Source organism: Bubalus kerabau, chromosome 21 (genome assembly GCF_029407905.1).
Source record: "Bubalus kerabau isolate K-KA32 ecotype Philippines breed swamp buffalo chromosome 21, PCC_UOA_SB_1v2, whole genome shotgun sequence".
NCBI lineage: Eukaryota > Metazoa > Chordata > Mammalia > Artiodactyla > Bovidae > Bubalus > Bubalus kerabau.
This window is the reverse complement of record NC_073644.1, coordinates 40,665,433-40,680,757: the sequence shown is the minus strand read 5'-3', so window position 1 is coordinate 40,680,757 and position 15,325 is coordinate 40,665,433. Positions and strand designations below refer to the sequence as shown.

Sequence of the window (15,325 nt, the reverse complement as noted above, 5' to 3'; positions counted from 1 at the left end):
GGGAGGCCTGGCGTGCTGCAGTCCATGGGGTCGCAAAGCATCGGACACGACTGAGCGACTGAACTGAAATATTTTAAAAAATACTATATACAGGCATAGCTTGTTTTTGTTGCACTTTGCTTCATTGTGCTTTGCAGATGTATTTTTTATGTCAAGTCTATCAATGCCACAGCATTTATTCATGTCTCTGTGCTACCTTTTGGTAATTCTCACAGTAGTTCAAATTATTTCATTTGTATCATATTTGTTATAGTGATCTGTAATCATTGATCTTTTTTACTCCTGCCTTTGGCTGCACCTCTGCAGCTTATGGGATTTTCATTCCCCAACCAGGGATCAAATCCACCAGTGAATTTCCTCAGTGATCTTTGATGTTATTAAATGTTGTAAAATGATTATGACTTGCTGAAAGCTGAGATGATGGTTAGTTACTTCTTAGCTAATAAAGTATTGTTAAATTAAATTATATATATTTTAATTGGATTAATGATTCTATACACTTAATAGAATACAGTATAAACATAACTTCTATATGGATTGGGAAACCAAAAAATTTGTGTGACTCATTTTGTGCTATTCACGTCATTGAGGAGGTCTGGAACCAAACCCACAGTATCTCTAAGATATGCCTGTATACATTCTCTTTTCTCTTATTTTTTGAAAAAAGACATAGTCCTGTTTCAAACAAAAATTATGACATACTGTTGGATTTATCAGTTATAGCTAAAATATATATAAAAAACAACAAAAAAAGAAGAGAGTAAATGGAACTATACTGTTTCAAGTTTCTACATTTTGTATGCTGCTGCTGCTGCTAAGTCGCTTCAGTCGTGTCCGACTCTGTACGACCCCATAGACAGCAGCCCAGCAGGCTCCCTAGTCCCTGGGATTCTCCAGGCAAGAACACTGGAGTGGGTTGCCAGTTCCTTCTCCAATGCATGAAAGTGAAAAGTGAAAGTGAAGTCGCTCAGTCGTGTCCGACTATTAGTGACCCCATGGACTGCAGCCTACCAGGCTCCTCTGTCCATGGGATTTTCCAGGCAAGAGTACTGGAGTGGGGTGCCATTGCCTTCTCCCATATTTTGTATAAGGTTGTGTAATATTAATTCTAAGTTGATTGTGATAAATCAAAGATGTATATTGTAATCCTGTAAGAACAACCATTAAAAACAATATAGTTTGAAAGAGAATAGGAAACTTACAACAAAATATGTAAAATATTCAACAAACCCCAAAAAAGGCAGAAAAAGAGGAACAGGGAGAGGGAAAAAAAAAAAATCCAAATGGTAAACTCAACCCAAACATATCAATAGTTATATTAAATATAAATCAACCAAACACACAAAGTAAAAGGCAGAGATTGTTAGGCTAAATTAAAAGCAAGACCCAAATACATTCTATTCTTAAAGAGATGAGCTTTAAACACAAATTAAAAATAAACGAGAAAAGATACGCCATTCAGATACTAAGCATAAAAATTATTTCTATTTGTCTCCAACTTGAATATTTTATTACATGTACTTATCCAATTAATGTTTATTATATACCAGTTATTTATCCACCCGGATCTATTTGGGGTGATTTTTCTGTTTTTAATGTTTGGGTTTCATTTGACCCTTGACATTTATTTTTCTTCTAAATCACTCATATGACTGCTTCCTCCTGCTCCCCCCACTGTATGATTAATGAAATGTCTTATCAAGGGAAGCCTTTCAGGATTTGCTGGCCTCCCTTATCTGCACTCAAAGAATTCCAGCCTTTGATCTAGCTATTAAAGCCAGTAATGATTCTTAATTGCCTGTGGTTTATTTCATTTTTGTTTACCTTGTTCCTTTTATATATTTTATTTCATTTTTGGTTTTGTCTATTTCTACAACTCTGAGGTGGACCTAGGCCACGTCAGACTGACGTGCCCTTCATTATTGCCTCCCTCTCACACTAGAGCATCTGCCTTCTCCTCCCTTGTTTTTCTTTCAGCTCTTAATTGTCCTCATCAGTTTTTCTCTTCGACTTAGAAAAGAATTTAGCTCTTTTTACTGTAGGGACCTTCTACACAGAATTTCAAAATTAGACAAACTTGAGTTTGCAAGAATTTTTCTACATTCTTTAAACAATACTGAAGCTCTAATGCTCCCTCAATCTTTGACAATTCATAGCTGGGGCAGGGCTGGAAAGAACATGACTATAATAACAAAGAAACTTCATACTAAGCATGACTACAAAGAATGGTTTTGTGGCATGTGACAAACCCGCTCAACCATGTAAGGGAAAGGAACACCACCAATCCCCTTCTAGCCATCCTGGCTTCATAAAGAATTGCCTATTCCAACAAACTCCACTTGTGTCGGCACCACTTTTCACATACCATGACCTTAGAAAAGAAACCTAATAAATTAACAATTATTTGGTAACCTAATAAATTAACAGTTGTGGGAGACACAACTCTGCTGTTTTAACCATTTTAGACAGTGCTTTGCAAAATGATTTTAAACGTAAAGGCCTTACCTAACTGGACCACTGAACAAAAATTATTTTAGAAGGTAACATGCCAGAGGCAATACTAAGAACTGCTTGGGTTGTTGTTTACTTCTGAAAACTTAGGCCACAATCTGGTGCTTCGAGACTTTCCTTTTCAACATGGGTCACAGCTTAAAATATGCAGTCTAGACCACCAAGGGATTTTTGGTTAGCTAAACACCGATGGAAATGATTCATTTCAATTTGTCATGCAGTTTTAAGAAAAGATTTAAGGGCCTGCTATGCCTCCTATCAAGAGTAAATATCACACATCCTGTTTATACAGACTGGCTTGTCCACAGTTGTTCAAAGAGTTAGTGACACCCCCCCAACTCACACTCCACCCTACCCCCAACTTCCTGCTCACTGGGGTGCTATATTCCTACTCATTTTTAAGAAGTGCCTCCCTCAACAAAATACTCTGTATTACAGGAATTTTTAAAGAAAATACTTTATTATGTCATGAAAAAAAATGCATCAATCAACTAGATTCATACTTGTTTGAAAAAACAATTGAAAATTTATTAATTAGACAGTATGTGGGCATCCTGTTCCACATGGGAATGAGAAGATGCTATAGGTTCTCTAAGTATTGCACAGTCTGAAAAAAACACCAACGAAAAAAAAAGGGAAGGGAAGGGGGGGAAAAAAAAAATCACATGATCTTGGGAACCATCTCACATTATGAATAATCTACCAAGAAACATTAAAAAAAGAAAACCCTTTGTTTCTACAGTAGCTCTGAGTTTATAGTTCTTGGAATGACTGTATTCCACTGACAACATTTCAGTAACAGGAAGCTTCATTTTAGCAATCCCATGTGCAAATATTAATAAAAAAATATATAAAATAATGCAAATTCATCTTTTGCTATCATCCCAGCAATCATTAACATTTTTTTTTTTGAGAACTGTTTTGCTTGCGGAAAAAAAAAGGGGGGTTAAGCCATAAGTTTTGCCTGAAGCTCCATCTCTGCAGCCTGTTTGAGTGCAACATCTACCAGAAGCTGAAAGCCACTGAAATCTTGGTTGAGGTCCGGTGGAGTAGGGGGAGGAGTGTTGAAAAGACCACTCTGTGTGTTTGCACTTGGTCCAGATTTACAGGAGTCCTCTGCGTACATGAGGGAGGTGTCTGTAAAGCTGCTGTTGGCCATCTGCTGTATATCTGTGTTTTGTCCCACACCAACTGACTGGCAGAGAGAGAAAGGCACATCTTTTAACGCAGTCACGGTGGTATGACAGATCACTGATGGACGAGCCAAAATGGATCCTGGGGAGGACGGCTTAGGAGACAGTGGCCTCCCCAGGGCTGGGTTGGGCCCAGCTGTACAGGAGTGAAACGGGCTCTCCTCTAGAGCTGGCATGAGGTTCCTAATGCTCACTGCTGACTCTACAGAGCTGGCTTCAGTCATCTTGGCCCCACGGCGGGAAATTGTGAACCGATTTGGATCTTTGCCATCTTTTCTCAGCATGTCGGGGAGGAGCCTGCGCCGGGCGTTGATAAACCAGTTACAGACCTGAAATTGTACGGGGATGTTTTAGACATGTTAACACTCTGCCAACACGCCTGAGAACCTCCTTCTTCTTATTGCTGAATCACTCAGTAGTGTCCAGCTCTCTGCGACCCCATGGACTGTAGCCCACCAGGCTCCTGGGTCCATGGAATTCTTCTGGAGTGGGTTGCCATTTCCTCCTCCAGGGATCAAACCCAAGTCACCTGCATTGGCAGGTGGATTATTTTACCCAGAACCTTCTTGGGGGATGCCTAACTGGTCTCTTTCTTTGCGTTAAAGAAGGCATGAAAAGGCTTATAGGAACCTACGAATTTATTTCAAGGTATTTTGAGCCCAGCCAAGAAAGGAGAGGTGCTTCCTGTCATAAACTACCTCCTTTTCTAATACAAATTCCCCTTTTGGCTTCTCATCATCCTTAAACCCTTTCGGCACCAAAAAAAAAAAAAAAAAGGTATACATTATCAAATGTCTGAAAATGATTTTAGAGAGGGAAGTTTACCTTTTAACTCTCCCCATATTAACCTATTATCTACTGCCCAGCATTGAAGTTAATCAACTACAGGAAAACCTTCCTGTATGAAAAGAGCCACTCCTCCCAGTTACTGATTTTTTTCCCAGTTCAAATGACTATGTCAACAGACAGGACATGAATTACCTCACTTAAGGCTGTCCTTGTTTAAATATCAAACCAGTTTCCTGGGCAATAGAGTAAGATTTAACCTCCTTTTTATGTTTGGTGCATAAAGGAAGGCTCTTTTAGGCGTTAAAGGAAATGCTGTTTGACAGATGACTGTCAAGTGTTTCTGTTTCTCTAGATAGCTAACAGTTATTAGCTGTTAGCACTATAAACTTTACAAGAAAAAGATATGCCTCCCCCCACTTTGAGTGAGGAGGCAGTTTATGACTTGCTATATAGGAATGCTGTAAAGTGATTCTGGGGCGGGGGGAGGGGGGACCCACCACCCCTGGGAATGCCTTCCCCTTACCTGTAGTGTAGATAAGTGTGTTTGCTGGGACAGTAACGCTTTTTCTTGCTCTGAGGGGTAGGCATTGTATCGGTGTTCATACAGCCAATCGCGGAGAATCTGAACGGATTCCTTGGGCAGGTTGCCCCTCCGCCTTCTCTTGCCTGAGCCAGCAGAAGAGGAGAGGTCCAGGGGACTGTCCATGCTGTCATCATCTTCAGTCTCACTGCCAGACGCGGCCACAACACCTAGGACAGGACAGAGGCCAGCTGTCAGCTGCTTCTATCAGCAGAGCACCTACTGCGAAGCTCACCTCTTTTAAACACTCAGCACAACCGCATTTTCTCAACTTCTGAGAGCCCAGGGAAGCACCTGTGTTTCTTTGTCCCGAACACCAGAGCTCGTCTGAAATCTGCAGGGTAATTCGACTCGCAGCGTATTCCAGATCCCCAGCCCATGGTCAGATTCCCTTTTGTACCCACTTCCTATAGGACTCAACGACTCACATTCCTTTTGAATGAAGCTCAGAAAAGTCTAATCCAGCAAACGAGACAAAGCTGCACCCAAGGCGAATAGCGTGCCACGTGTGAAACAGGAAAGGTGGCACAGCAGACGGGATGTGTCTGACAACCTCCTTGGTGAGGTCATTGCTAACTGGGAAAAACAAGCCAGCCAGTATCTTAATGCATGTTTCAAGCGCTGTTCTTCCTCCCTCTTCCACTGAAGGTTTTGAAATAAACTGGAAGATTTTTTTCCACTGATATAAGGAAGGAAAATTACACTCTTAACCCAGTTAGTATTTGAAAGATAAAATGCACGCCAGAATCTTCTGCCAGTTCCTTTTCCTTTTCACTGCAACTTCCTTTTATTCAAAACTTGACACCTACTTTTAATGGACAGCACTAGTCACTTTTTACTAAATACAAACAACCACTGATAAGTTTCACTGCATAAAAAGCTTTTTCTACTTTTAGTACTTATGTAAGGCCTCAAAAGAGACCTCAAAAGATGCCTAAGACTAAGTAAATTTTTAAATTTCTATAAATTTCAATTGCCAGCTTAATCTGAATCTAGAATACTACATATCAATAAGCAGGATTCGGCTTTAAATCATTACATGACAAAGAAAACTTGAATATGCAACTACCACAGGAAACTCTTGTTTACAAGCACTTTAATCCTACCAGAAATTTTAAAAATTCACACACCATAAAGAATATTTAAATCACACATAGACTGGGTTCCACAAAAATTCAAATTTGGCCCTTTTAGACATTTAAAGATAACTTAGACTTTTTTTTTTCCTGGCCCTGCCTCGAGGCATATGGGATCTTAGTTCCCCGACCAGGGACAGAACCTGAACCCCCTGCATTGCAAGTTTGGAGTCTTAAGCAAGAGACTGCCCCCAAATTTTGAACTTTAACTTTCCCCCTTTCAAAACTATAAAAGGCTACTCTGACTAAAGAAATGAAATCTTGTTTTTAAAGCATACTACAGTATGCTCTAAAAACCAGTATTTCTATGTAAAAGAAATTAAAGTAGCAGGAAATGTAAAAAATTCTCATTAACATTGTTGACAGAACCTCAAGTAGTTTACCTTGGTAGGAAATAAAAACGGAATATTCCTCAGAGTGATAAACCATTCAATGGCTTTTGAAGGAACTTTCCCCAAAACCCTTCCTTTCAAAGCATTTGACAGATGAGAGAGCCCACCAGTTAACTGAATCTAACTCTACTTGCAGACACATTTTCAGTTTTGGACGGCAGGGGGCAGAAGGTGCCGGAGAGAGTATCCGCAGAAAACGCAGAAACTTCCAAAGACAAAAGTAAAGCAAGTTCTAACAAAAGAGGAGGATGATCTTGCAAATTCACTTCAGCTCAAGGCTTCATGAACAAACAGCAATCAGTAAAAGGCCCCAGAATCCTAAATTTTAACCGCTGCCACGTATCTGATGTCTCTTTCCCCAGAAGATTTCATTAAACTGCTTTAAAAAAAAAGTTTCAAAAAAGGGAGACACATTTAAAACTGAAAGTGCTTTCACTGTTGAGCAGATGAAAACCTTTTAAAACCCATGTTAAAATTTGGGTGAAGAAGTATTGATCAAAAAATCCTTAAGAAATTATAAATATTCCTGTTTTACAACTGCTCTGATAAAAAAAAAATCTTAACTTTTAAAAATCGTATCAAATAACTGAATGACTAACACTAATTTGAATAAAGCAATTTATTTAAACTTATCAAAAAGTCTGAAAAGCCAGATCTTCTTCCTAAGGCTATTACTACCCCCCAACCCACAGGCCACCCCCCTCAACTTTTTAACTTCTTAAAAACAGTGTGAAAATCTGCACACTGAACAGTGAATCCCCAACTGTAAACTGATAATCACAAGTAGTTTGAAACAAACAAAAAACCCCTAAAGTGTATCCTTTGATCTGCTTGCTTGGTTTGACAAGAAGCCGCCACTCTCAAAACAGGCGAATGACAGAAGGTAGATACCAGTTAAGCAATACCAAACTGCAGTGACTTTACTGTGCTCTCAGTTCACTCGAATCAATGAGTGCCAGGCCTCCGGACGTCTTAACAAAGCTGAAGAACAGGAAGTTAAGACTTCAGTCCCTCGGCTGCCCCAGCTGGTATTTCACTACAGCAAACCACGTTTGCTGCTGTCAGGGCTGTTTCCATTAAAACTCTCCCTCCGGATTGTGGCTCAACTTGGAAAAACAAAAAGACTTTTCCACGTTACTCATTTCCTATTGTAAAAGAACTTTTGAACGCTTTCCCGGTTACGACTTGTTTCCAAACGTCTTGCTCTGCTCACGCTTTAAAAAATGTGGTGATGGGGGGTGGGGGGAGCTGGGCGGGAAGCGGGGATCACAAGCCTCTTACTCCATCCACATACAAGGAAATGTTGTTTAGAAAGCCACAAGATGGCCTATGGATCCCACAACCCTAAAAAGCACCCCCCCCGCCCCCCCGCCCCCCGAATAGGAACAGAGGGAGCGGCAGAGCACGGGGAAGGGTCAGAGAGAGTGGTTGTGAAGTTGGACTTAAAAAAAAAAAATCTGGAAGAGGCTAGAAAGGGATCTCGGAATAAGAATAACCAGAGGGATCTTATAATGTAGTATTAAGAAAAAGCAAACCTAACAAGTTTCCGGGTCTTAACATCTCGGGAGAAGCGACAGGAACCCTACTTAACATACCAGACACTAGATCCAAGGAGCCCATCCCGTCAGGAGCCGGGAGCAAAGACACTTAGGGGATTTTCCTCAACGAGTCTTCTGCTCGTTTGAAAATCACTTGGGGAGATCTTTTTGGCATCCTCAGTTTTCTAAGGCGGGACACTATTATCACTAACCAGTCTTAACCAACCCCCCCGGCTCCACGACTGACTTTTTTTTAAAGTGCTTTTATTTTCAACAAAACTTGAAAAGAGTTTCACAGACTTTTCGTAAGACAGACAATAGTCGGACTCGGCGAACCCGGCGGTGCCAGGTCTCTTCCGGAGCCCCGGCGGAGGCCGCTGGGCGCGAGGCCCCCAGGTGGCCGGAGGCCGGGGCGGGGGCAGGCAGGGCGGAACGAGCCGAGGGAGGAGCCTGGCCCCCGCCGGCCCGCAGGCTTTTGTTCCGCCAGTTCATCGGCCCCCGCCGGAGTCGCCCCTCCGAGCTCACGAGCGAGAGAGCTCGCCCAGGCCTAGGAGTTTCAGATTACAAGAAGAAACTAAAAACCGGGCCGAGAATCTCAACGTCCGGAGGGGCCTGCCCACCCGCGGAGGATTTGCCAGAAAAACCTAAAAAGGGAAAGAAAGCCGGGCCACCTCGGCAGCCTCTGCAACCCCCGCACGGGCTCTGAACCAGTCGGCGAAGTTTCCCCTCCAACACGTCACCTTCCATTGTTTCCATGAGTCGGCGCGCGGCGGCAGGACCGCGCGCCCCAGGGCAGCGCTCCCTGGAGATTCCCCAGGGACCGGCGGGTTCCTGCTGGGCCCCGGCTGGGGGAGGCGGGCTTCGAGGGAAGCGGAACGGGAGGCACGGTGGGGAGGGGATGCCCCAGAGCCCGGGGGTAGCCGGGGAGGATCATCACTGCCGCCCCCGCCAGAACCGAACAATGGGGCAAGGCAACCCCTGCTCTAGCACCCCTAGGGGGACCCATCAGAAACACACTTTCCCCCAACTTATCCCCGGCAGTTCACCACGAGGGAGGGAACGCCTCCCTCCCGGGGACGGTCTGAACCTGTCACTCCTCTGCGAACGGACACGATACCGACGCCCCCGACGCCCCCTGTGCGCTCCCCGCGCGGGTTTTCTCGCCCAGTCCAGTTAAACATCCGAATTTCTGATCCCCCCAGGTCCCTGGCGAGGGGACGCGGAGTGTTGGTCCAACCTCAACTACCAACGCCCCCCACCCCCGCGGGGAACGTTGAGTTTGACTCCCGCCCGCATAGCGAGACGTGCGGGGCTCCGCGTGTTTGAGTCACCGGCCCGGGGTCAATCGAACGTGAGTCCAAAGTGAAAACGTGGCCGAGGACACACGGTTTCGGTCCGGGGCTGCCGGCTCTAACTTGAGTCTGAACCGTATTCGCCGGACGAGTCTGGAAGAACGTGGAGCAGGAGCCAGTCTGGGCATGCGCAGCACAACCCCCGCCACCCCCCCCTGCGCTGGCTTCCCCCGGCGATTAACTTCTGTTTTGAACCACTCGACATAAATCACAACAGAAAAGCCAACTCCGGCCCACGACGGAACGTTCGGGGTGCCTCCCTGCCCGGGACTCAAAAGTTAACTTCAAAAGGGAGTTAACATTCTTTGACCTTTCGTGGTGGTGGTGGTTTTTTTTTTTTTTTCTCTTTCTTTCTATTTTGTTTTTAAAACCAGACTGACGGCAAGTTTCAGTTGTAAAGCTTCCAGAAGGCCTGGTGGAAACAATGACAGGCTCGCTCTTTGCATGTCACACTTGGACTCGTTCTCACTGCACGCCTTCAGTCCTAACTCTTCCTCTTGCCCCAGATTCATCGTGGGAAAACTTTTGTGAGGCTAGGAATTCTGGAAAATATAACTTTCCAAAGGGACCGACCCCCGGGGGCGATCTGGGGTCCAGAGTCGCCTTCTTCCGAGGGTGAAAACGCCCCATCCAGGGAGAAGTCGTGCCCGGACTCTGCCGGGAGCGAGTGGGGAGCCCCGGAGCCCAACTTTCAGACAAAGCGCCGCAACCCCGCGGGCCGGGCCACCCCGGGTCCCGACGGAGAAAAGCGGGACGGGGGTATCCCCCGACTCGGGACCCCACTCCCCCGCCCGCGAGAAGCCACGCGGCGGCTCAGCGGAGCGTGGGGTGTCGGTTTGGAGACAATGAAACTTGGAGGCGCACAAACAAGGCGCGGAGCGTGCTTCTTGACAACGTGCCAGCAGCGTGGAGAGGCCCGTCTCCCCACAACAGCCCCTCGTGTTGTGTCTGGAAGGAAAACAGCAACGGCCGTTCCAGACGCAGCTTCCACAAAGAGGACGGCCGCGGCTCAGGCCTGCGAGCCCCCCGGGGCGGAAAAGTCCGAGTCACCCGCGCCGCCCGGCGAGCACGTTGCCCCGGGACCCGCGCCCAGGGCGCGCGCCGCCCGCAAGCCTTACCTTTCTTGCTTTTCATTCTGGAGCTCCCCGGCCAGTGCCAGGCGACAGCGAGGGTCTCGAGGGACCAGGAGAGGGGACGGAGGGGCCGAGCGGTCGTCCTCCTTCCCGGCCGACTCTGCCGTAACTTGGAGGACGCGCTCCAGCCGTTATTGCTAAACACGGCGGCGCTCGAATCCCAGGCGCCCGCTCCTCGGGCGGAATTCAAGTGACACTCGGGCTTCCTCCCGCCGGGATCTTCTGGCAGCGGGCCGGGGACGCTCCCTCGCCCAACTCGCTCCCCTCCCCACTCCGCTCCTTTGTTCGCGGCTCCTGCTCGGCGCACCTCGGCGCTGTCAGAGTGAGCTAGGCAAGGAGGGAAGGTACCGGAGGTCCTGCCTCCGCCCCCAGCCGCCCGCCCCGTCCCCCGCCCGCCCCGCCGCTCCTCCGCCCCTCCCCCGCACCTTCCAACAGCCTAGGACCGCTCTGAGCGCCCGGGCCGCGCCGCCTCACCCCGCGCCCCCAGGGCGGCTGTCACCGGCCCCTCGTGGGGACGGCCGAGCTCAGGAACGCGATCCCTTATCCCCGCCGCCCGCATCCCCGGCTTGGCGGCGGCGACACCAGCCAAGCGCCCTGAGTTGCTCCCTTGGGCCTTTCTTCCAGGGTCTGGCGAGGGTGCGTTTGGTTAGGAAATTGCAACAGATGGGGTGGGGGGGGGAGCGCGGGGAATGCCGTTCCCTCCTCCACCCCAGGGAAGAAAAAGCCTCCCGTTTCGATTTTGACAGCTGCCCCAACTCCACCGGCCCAACTCGGGCCGCAGGAGTAGACAGCCGCTGCTGATTCAAGGGGCGGGGCTGCGCAGGAAAAGTATTCGGGAAAAGAACCAACTTCTTCCAGGACGCGCTGCTGCCATTGACACGCGCGGGCGCGGAGCGACGCACCCTTCTCCTCCCGGGGCTCTTCCTCCCAAAGCAACAGTGGGGGGCGGGCGGGGCGATGGGGGAAGGATGAGACCCAGACACCCTAGGCGAAAGTCTGTTGCCCCCGGCTAAAGCTGCGAGTTCCGGACTGGATTGCAAAGCAGTTTCGAAATATGACATGTTGCGGACAGACACTTGTCATGCTCACATGCTCTTTAAAAGTCGGTGCCTGGAGATGGCCCGGACGCGCGCCCGCCCCGCCTGAGACTCGGCCTGACACCCCATCCCCGGACCCCCTCGTCTGTTTCGGTAAACAGTCTACTCAGGACTTAACATCCTGCTAGGGGACCCCTTTTCCCCCACCACCCCCACGCCCCGGTATTTCAAACAGAAACTATTAAGTAAACACATGTTCCTGTTGGTTTATTTTGGTTGAGAGTTAGGCGGGCTCCAGCGGGAGTTCCTGGATGAAATTACCCATTTTAAAAGTCCAGATGCTTTAGGCTGATTTTAAGAAATGCAGCCCCCTCCCCGCCCTCTCCTCTGGGTGTAGTTTTTGCGTGTCTGTCCCGTTGTTTTGAAGTCAACGAACTGTCACATGCCACACTAAGACTTTCCCCATCATTAAAAAAAAAAAAAACCAAACGTAAATAAGCCCGGTAGAGACGTCAGCGCCCGAGTCTGCCTCCAGCGTTGCTCTGCACTGTCTTTGTTTTGTAACCTCGATGAAGAACCGGCATAAGTTCTGTGGAAATAAGGTTCAACCCAAGAAGAAACAAGGCGGCCAAACCATGACTGACTAAAACTTTGGATCCTCTGTTGTCGGAATACACTGAAAATTAAAACCAGCCTCCCACGCACTCACCCTCCCAAAACAAGGCACCCACCCACTCCACCCCACCCCCCGAGTGACTTAAGGCCAGAGTTTACAAAGCTTGCGTGTTTTTTTTTTTTCTTCCAATTACAGGACTGAAGATGAATAAACAAGGAAAACAGCGTCATTCTAAAAAGGCGGCAACCTTTCGATTCCCCTCCCTCCCCCTGAGGTGTGCCGACGGCTCGACACCTAAGAGAACACGCGTCTGAAACGGCCGAGAGGGGAACCGAGGCCTGGGGGGAAACCACCAACCCGGAGGCTCCCCTGCCCCTTGCGGGTTCTTCCCTGCCGGCTGGGGACGAATCAGCGGCTGCGCCCTCGCGCAGCACCGACGCGGGGCGGGTAGGGGGCCGCCGGTTCCGGGGCCGCGGCGCTCTAGGCGTTTGAAGGACGGCCGGTCGCCGGGATTGGCGGCTCGCGGCCGTTGGGGACCGGGAGCTGGGCGGGGGGGGAGGGGCGCTGGAGGAGGAGCCGAGCGCCTGCGCTGCGCCGCGGCCGCCGCCTGAGTGGCAGGAGCCTCCGCCGGAGCCGGGCGGTTACTGCGGAGACGTTTTGTTTGCTGACTTCGAAAGTCGTTCCGACTGCCTCGGCCGCTTTCGAAGCGGCTCCACGAAACACGCTGCCTCCGGGTGGGCCTCGCCCTCCCCCGGCCGCCGGCCTCGGCGCGCGCCCGGAACATCTCCTCCTTCCGCGTGGCTCCGCTCGGCCACGCGGGGGCTCTCCTTCTGTGCACAAAGGTGTCCTTTTCTCCGGCCAAGTCAGCTTAGCTCCTGACGGCGATTCGCAGGCAACCGACATGGGAACGGAGTTCACAGCTAGAAAACCAACTTTGCAGGGGAAGAGGGGAGCGGCGCAGAGGATTAACAGTCTCTTTGAAACGGCGAGGAGGGGGAAAAAGTCAAATTTTCCTCTCTCGCTGGAAGTACGGCTTGATCCGGACAACGCTCACCTTTTTCCTCGAGCGAATCACATCGAAGCAGTCACTAAAGCTGGCAAGACGCCCCTGAGAGGAACCCGGGGACCCTTCTGGGTGATACACGGCACACACACCCCCGCCCGCCCCCCCCACACCAGAGCCTGTCCCAAACTTGTCTTTAGATTTGAAATTTTGGTGCATTCTGGAAGAAAGTGCCTGGAGTCTGCGTGACACAGGCCAAGAAGACAGCCCCACAAAGTGGGCTTGAGGAACCAGCAATTGCTTAGGATATTTTTGTTTATTTGCTTCTCTCAAGGTGGAAAAACAAGTTTCAGTTCTGGCTCTGTGAGTCCCTTCATGTACCCGGCAGGGCTGATCCAGTGACTTTTAAAGATTCTTTCCCCTGTTTGGGGGGAAAAATGTGGATTCACATTGACTACATATTATTTGCTGACTTCATATGAATATTAATTATATTGGAAAGCTGCCTGAGTGAAGGAAGAGGAGATACTTGATCACGTTTTACACCATTATTTTTTCCCCCCTCCAAGCACACATAGTTCCCTGTGGTGTCTTATCTTCCCAGGCTGCCTCAAGGCCAAGAAAAGATACAGACGTCAGTTACTTTTCACAGCTGCAAACTCTTCAAAGGCAAAAACTCAAAAAGGAAACTTGGAAAGGCAAATAAGCCAGGGAAGTGTATCAATACATTCTGTTATTATTTTTGATACTTGGTCCATCAAGTGATTGGATAATAAAGCCTGATTCCACCCAGCACTGTCTTTGGAGGAAGGATGACTCAGTCACTGGATCCCTTTTGAGTCTCTTCACTAGAGGACAGATTTTTTTTTTTTTTGAATAAAATACACAGACTGCTGGGCTCCACATAAGGGTTCTATAATCATCTCTTCACATCTCAGGTCAGAGGGTCTTGGGCTGCTCAAGGAGAAGCCACCCATTGTCTTTTCAAGGACCCACAACCCATCGGTGTGGTGATTCTATCAGCCTTATCAGGATAACTCTCCTCCCCTCGGTTACCTGAATAGTTAACTTGTGCTACTACTTTTGTTAGTAATCACTTTTCTCCAAGCCTGCATTCCCCTTCCCAGCCCCCCTTTTTACCTCTGCAGCCACAGGCCTCCTTTTTTTTTTTTTTTTACCTAGAGGGGATTTGAACTCATCAGGACAAAGAAAAAAAGATCATTGTTGAGCACAGCCTTTAACCTCTCTACTCTTTTTTTACTTTCTTTTTTCTTTTTAACCACTCTATTCTCAACATCGTGTTTCTATATTGTGCCTTCAGTTCAGTTCAGCTGCTCAGTCCTGTCCAACTATGTGACCCCATCGCTTCTCTGCCCTTTTGGCTAAGACCAAGTGTAGTATTGTGCTTTACAGTTTAAGAAACACTTAATTTAAATGACCTCATTTAATTCTCATTTACTAAGGTAGATAATTATGATTTTTTCCCTAAAGTCAAGATAGCACATCCAAACATAACAAAGCTAAAAGGTATAAAACCAAGTACGGAGAAGGCAATGGCACCCCACTCCAGTACTCTTGCCTGGAGAACACCATGGATGGAGGAGCCTGGTAGGCTGCAGTCCATGGGGTCGCTGAGAGTCAGACACGACTGAGCAATTTCACTTTCACTTTTCACTTTCATGCATTGGAGAAGGAAATGGCAACCCACTCCAGTGTTCTTGCCTGGAGAGTCCCAGGGACGGGGGAGCCTGGTGGGCTGCCGTCTATGGGGTCGCACAGAGTCGGACACGACTGAAGCGACTTAGCAGCAGCAGCAGCAGCAACTGGACATAAATTGTTGTTTAATTGCTAAGTGGTGTCCAACCCCACAGACTGTGGCCCACCTGGCTTCTCTGACCATGGGATTTTCCAGGCAAGAATAGTGGAGTGGGTTGCCATTTCCTTCTCTCCAGGGGATCTTCCCAACCCAGGGATCGAACCACTGTCTCCTGCATTACAGGTAGATACTTTATCACTCAGTCACCAGGAAAGCCCGGACTTTAAAC

The 15,325-nt window shown here is 48.0% G+C and overlaps 1 protein-coding gene across 4 annotated transcripts in view; it reads right to left on the bottom strand.

The window, feature by feature from the left end:
• Window positions 1-2,952: 2,952 nt before the first annotated feature.
• TGIF1 (TGFB induced factor homeobox 1) overlaps window positions 2,953-15,325 on the bottom strand; it is a 31,998-nt gene continuing 19,625 nt past the window's right edge. For 2 of the 4 annotated variants that reach the window (XM_055559225.1, XM_055559224.1), the window contains exons 3-4: window positions 5,017-5,243; window positions 2,953-4,033 (exon numbers count right to left, since the gene is read on the bottom strand). In XM_055559225.1, coding sequence (XP_055415200.1) covers window positions 3,458-4,033; window positions 5,017-5,243 — 803 coding nt within the window. In that variant the 3' untranslated portion in view covers window positions 2,953-3,457. Of the gene's footprint in view, window positions 4,034-5,016; window positions 5,244-5,367; window positions 5,496-10,609; window positions 10,952-15,325 lie in introns of those variants that run through there. The other 2 variants (XM_055559226.1, XM_055559227.1) reach the window with 2 other exon arrangements.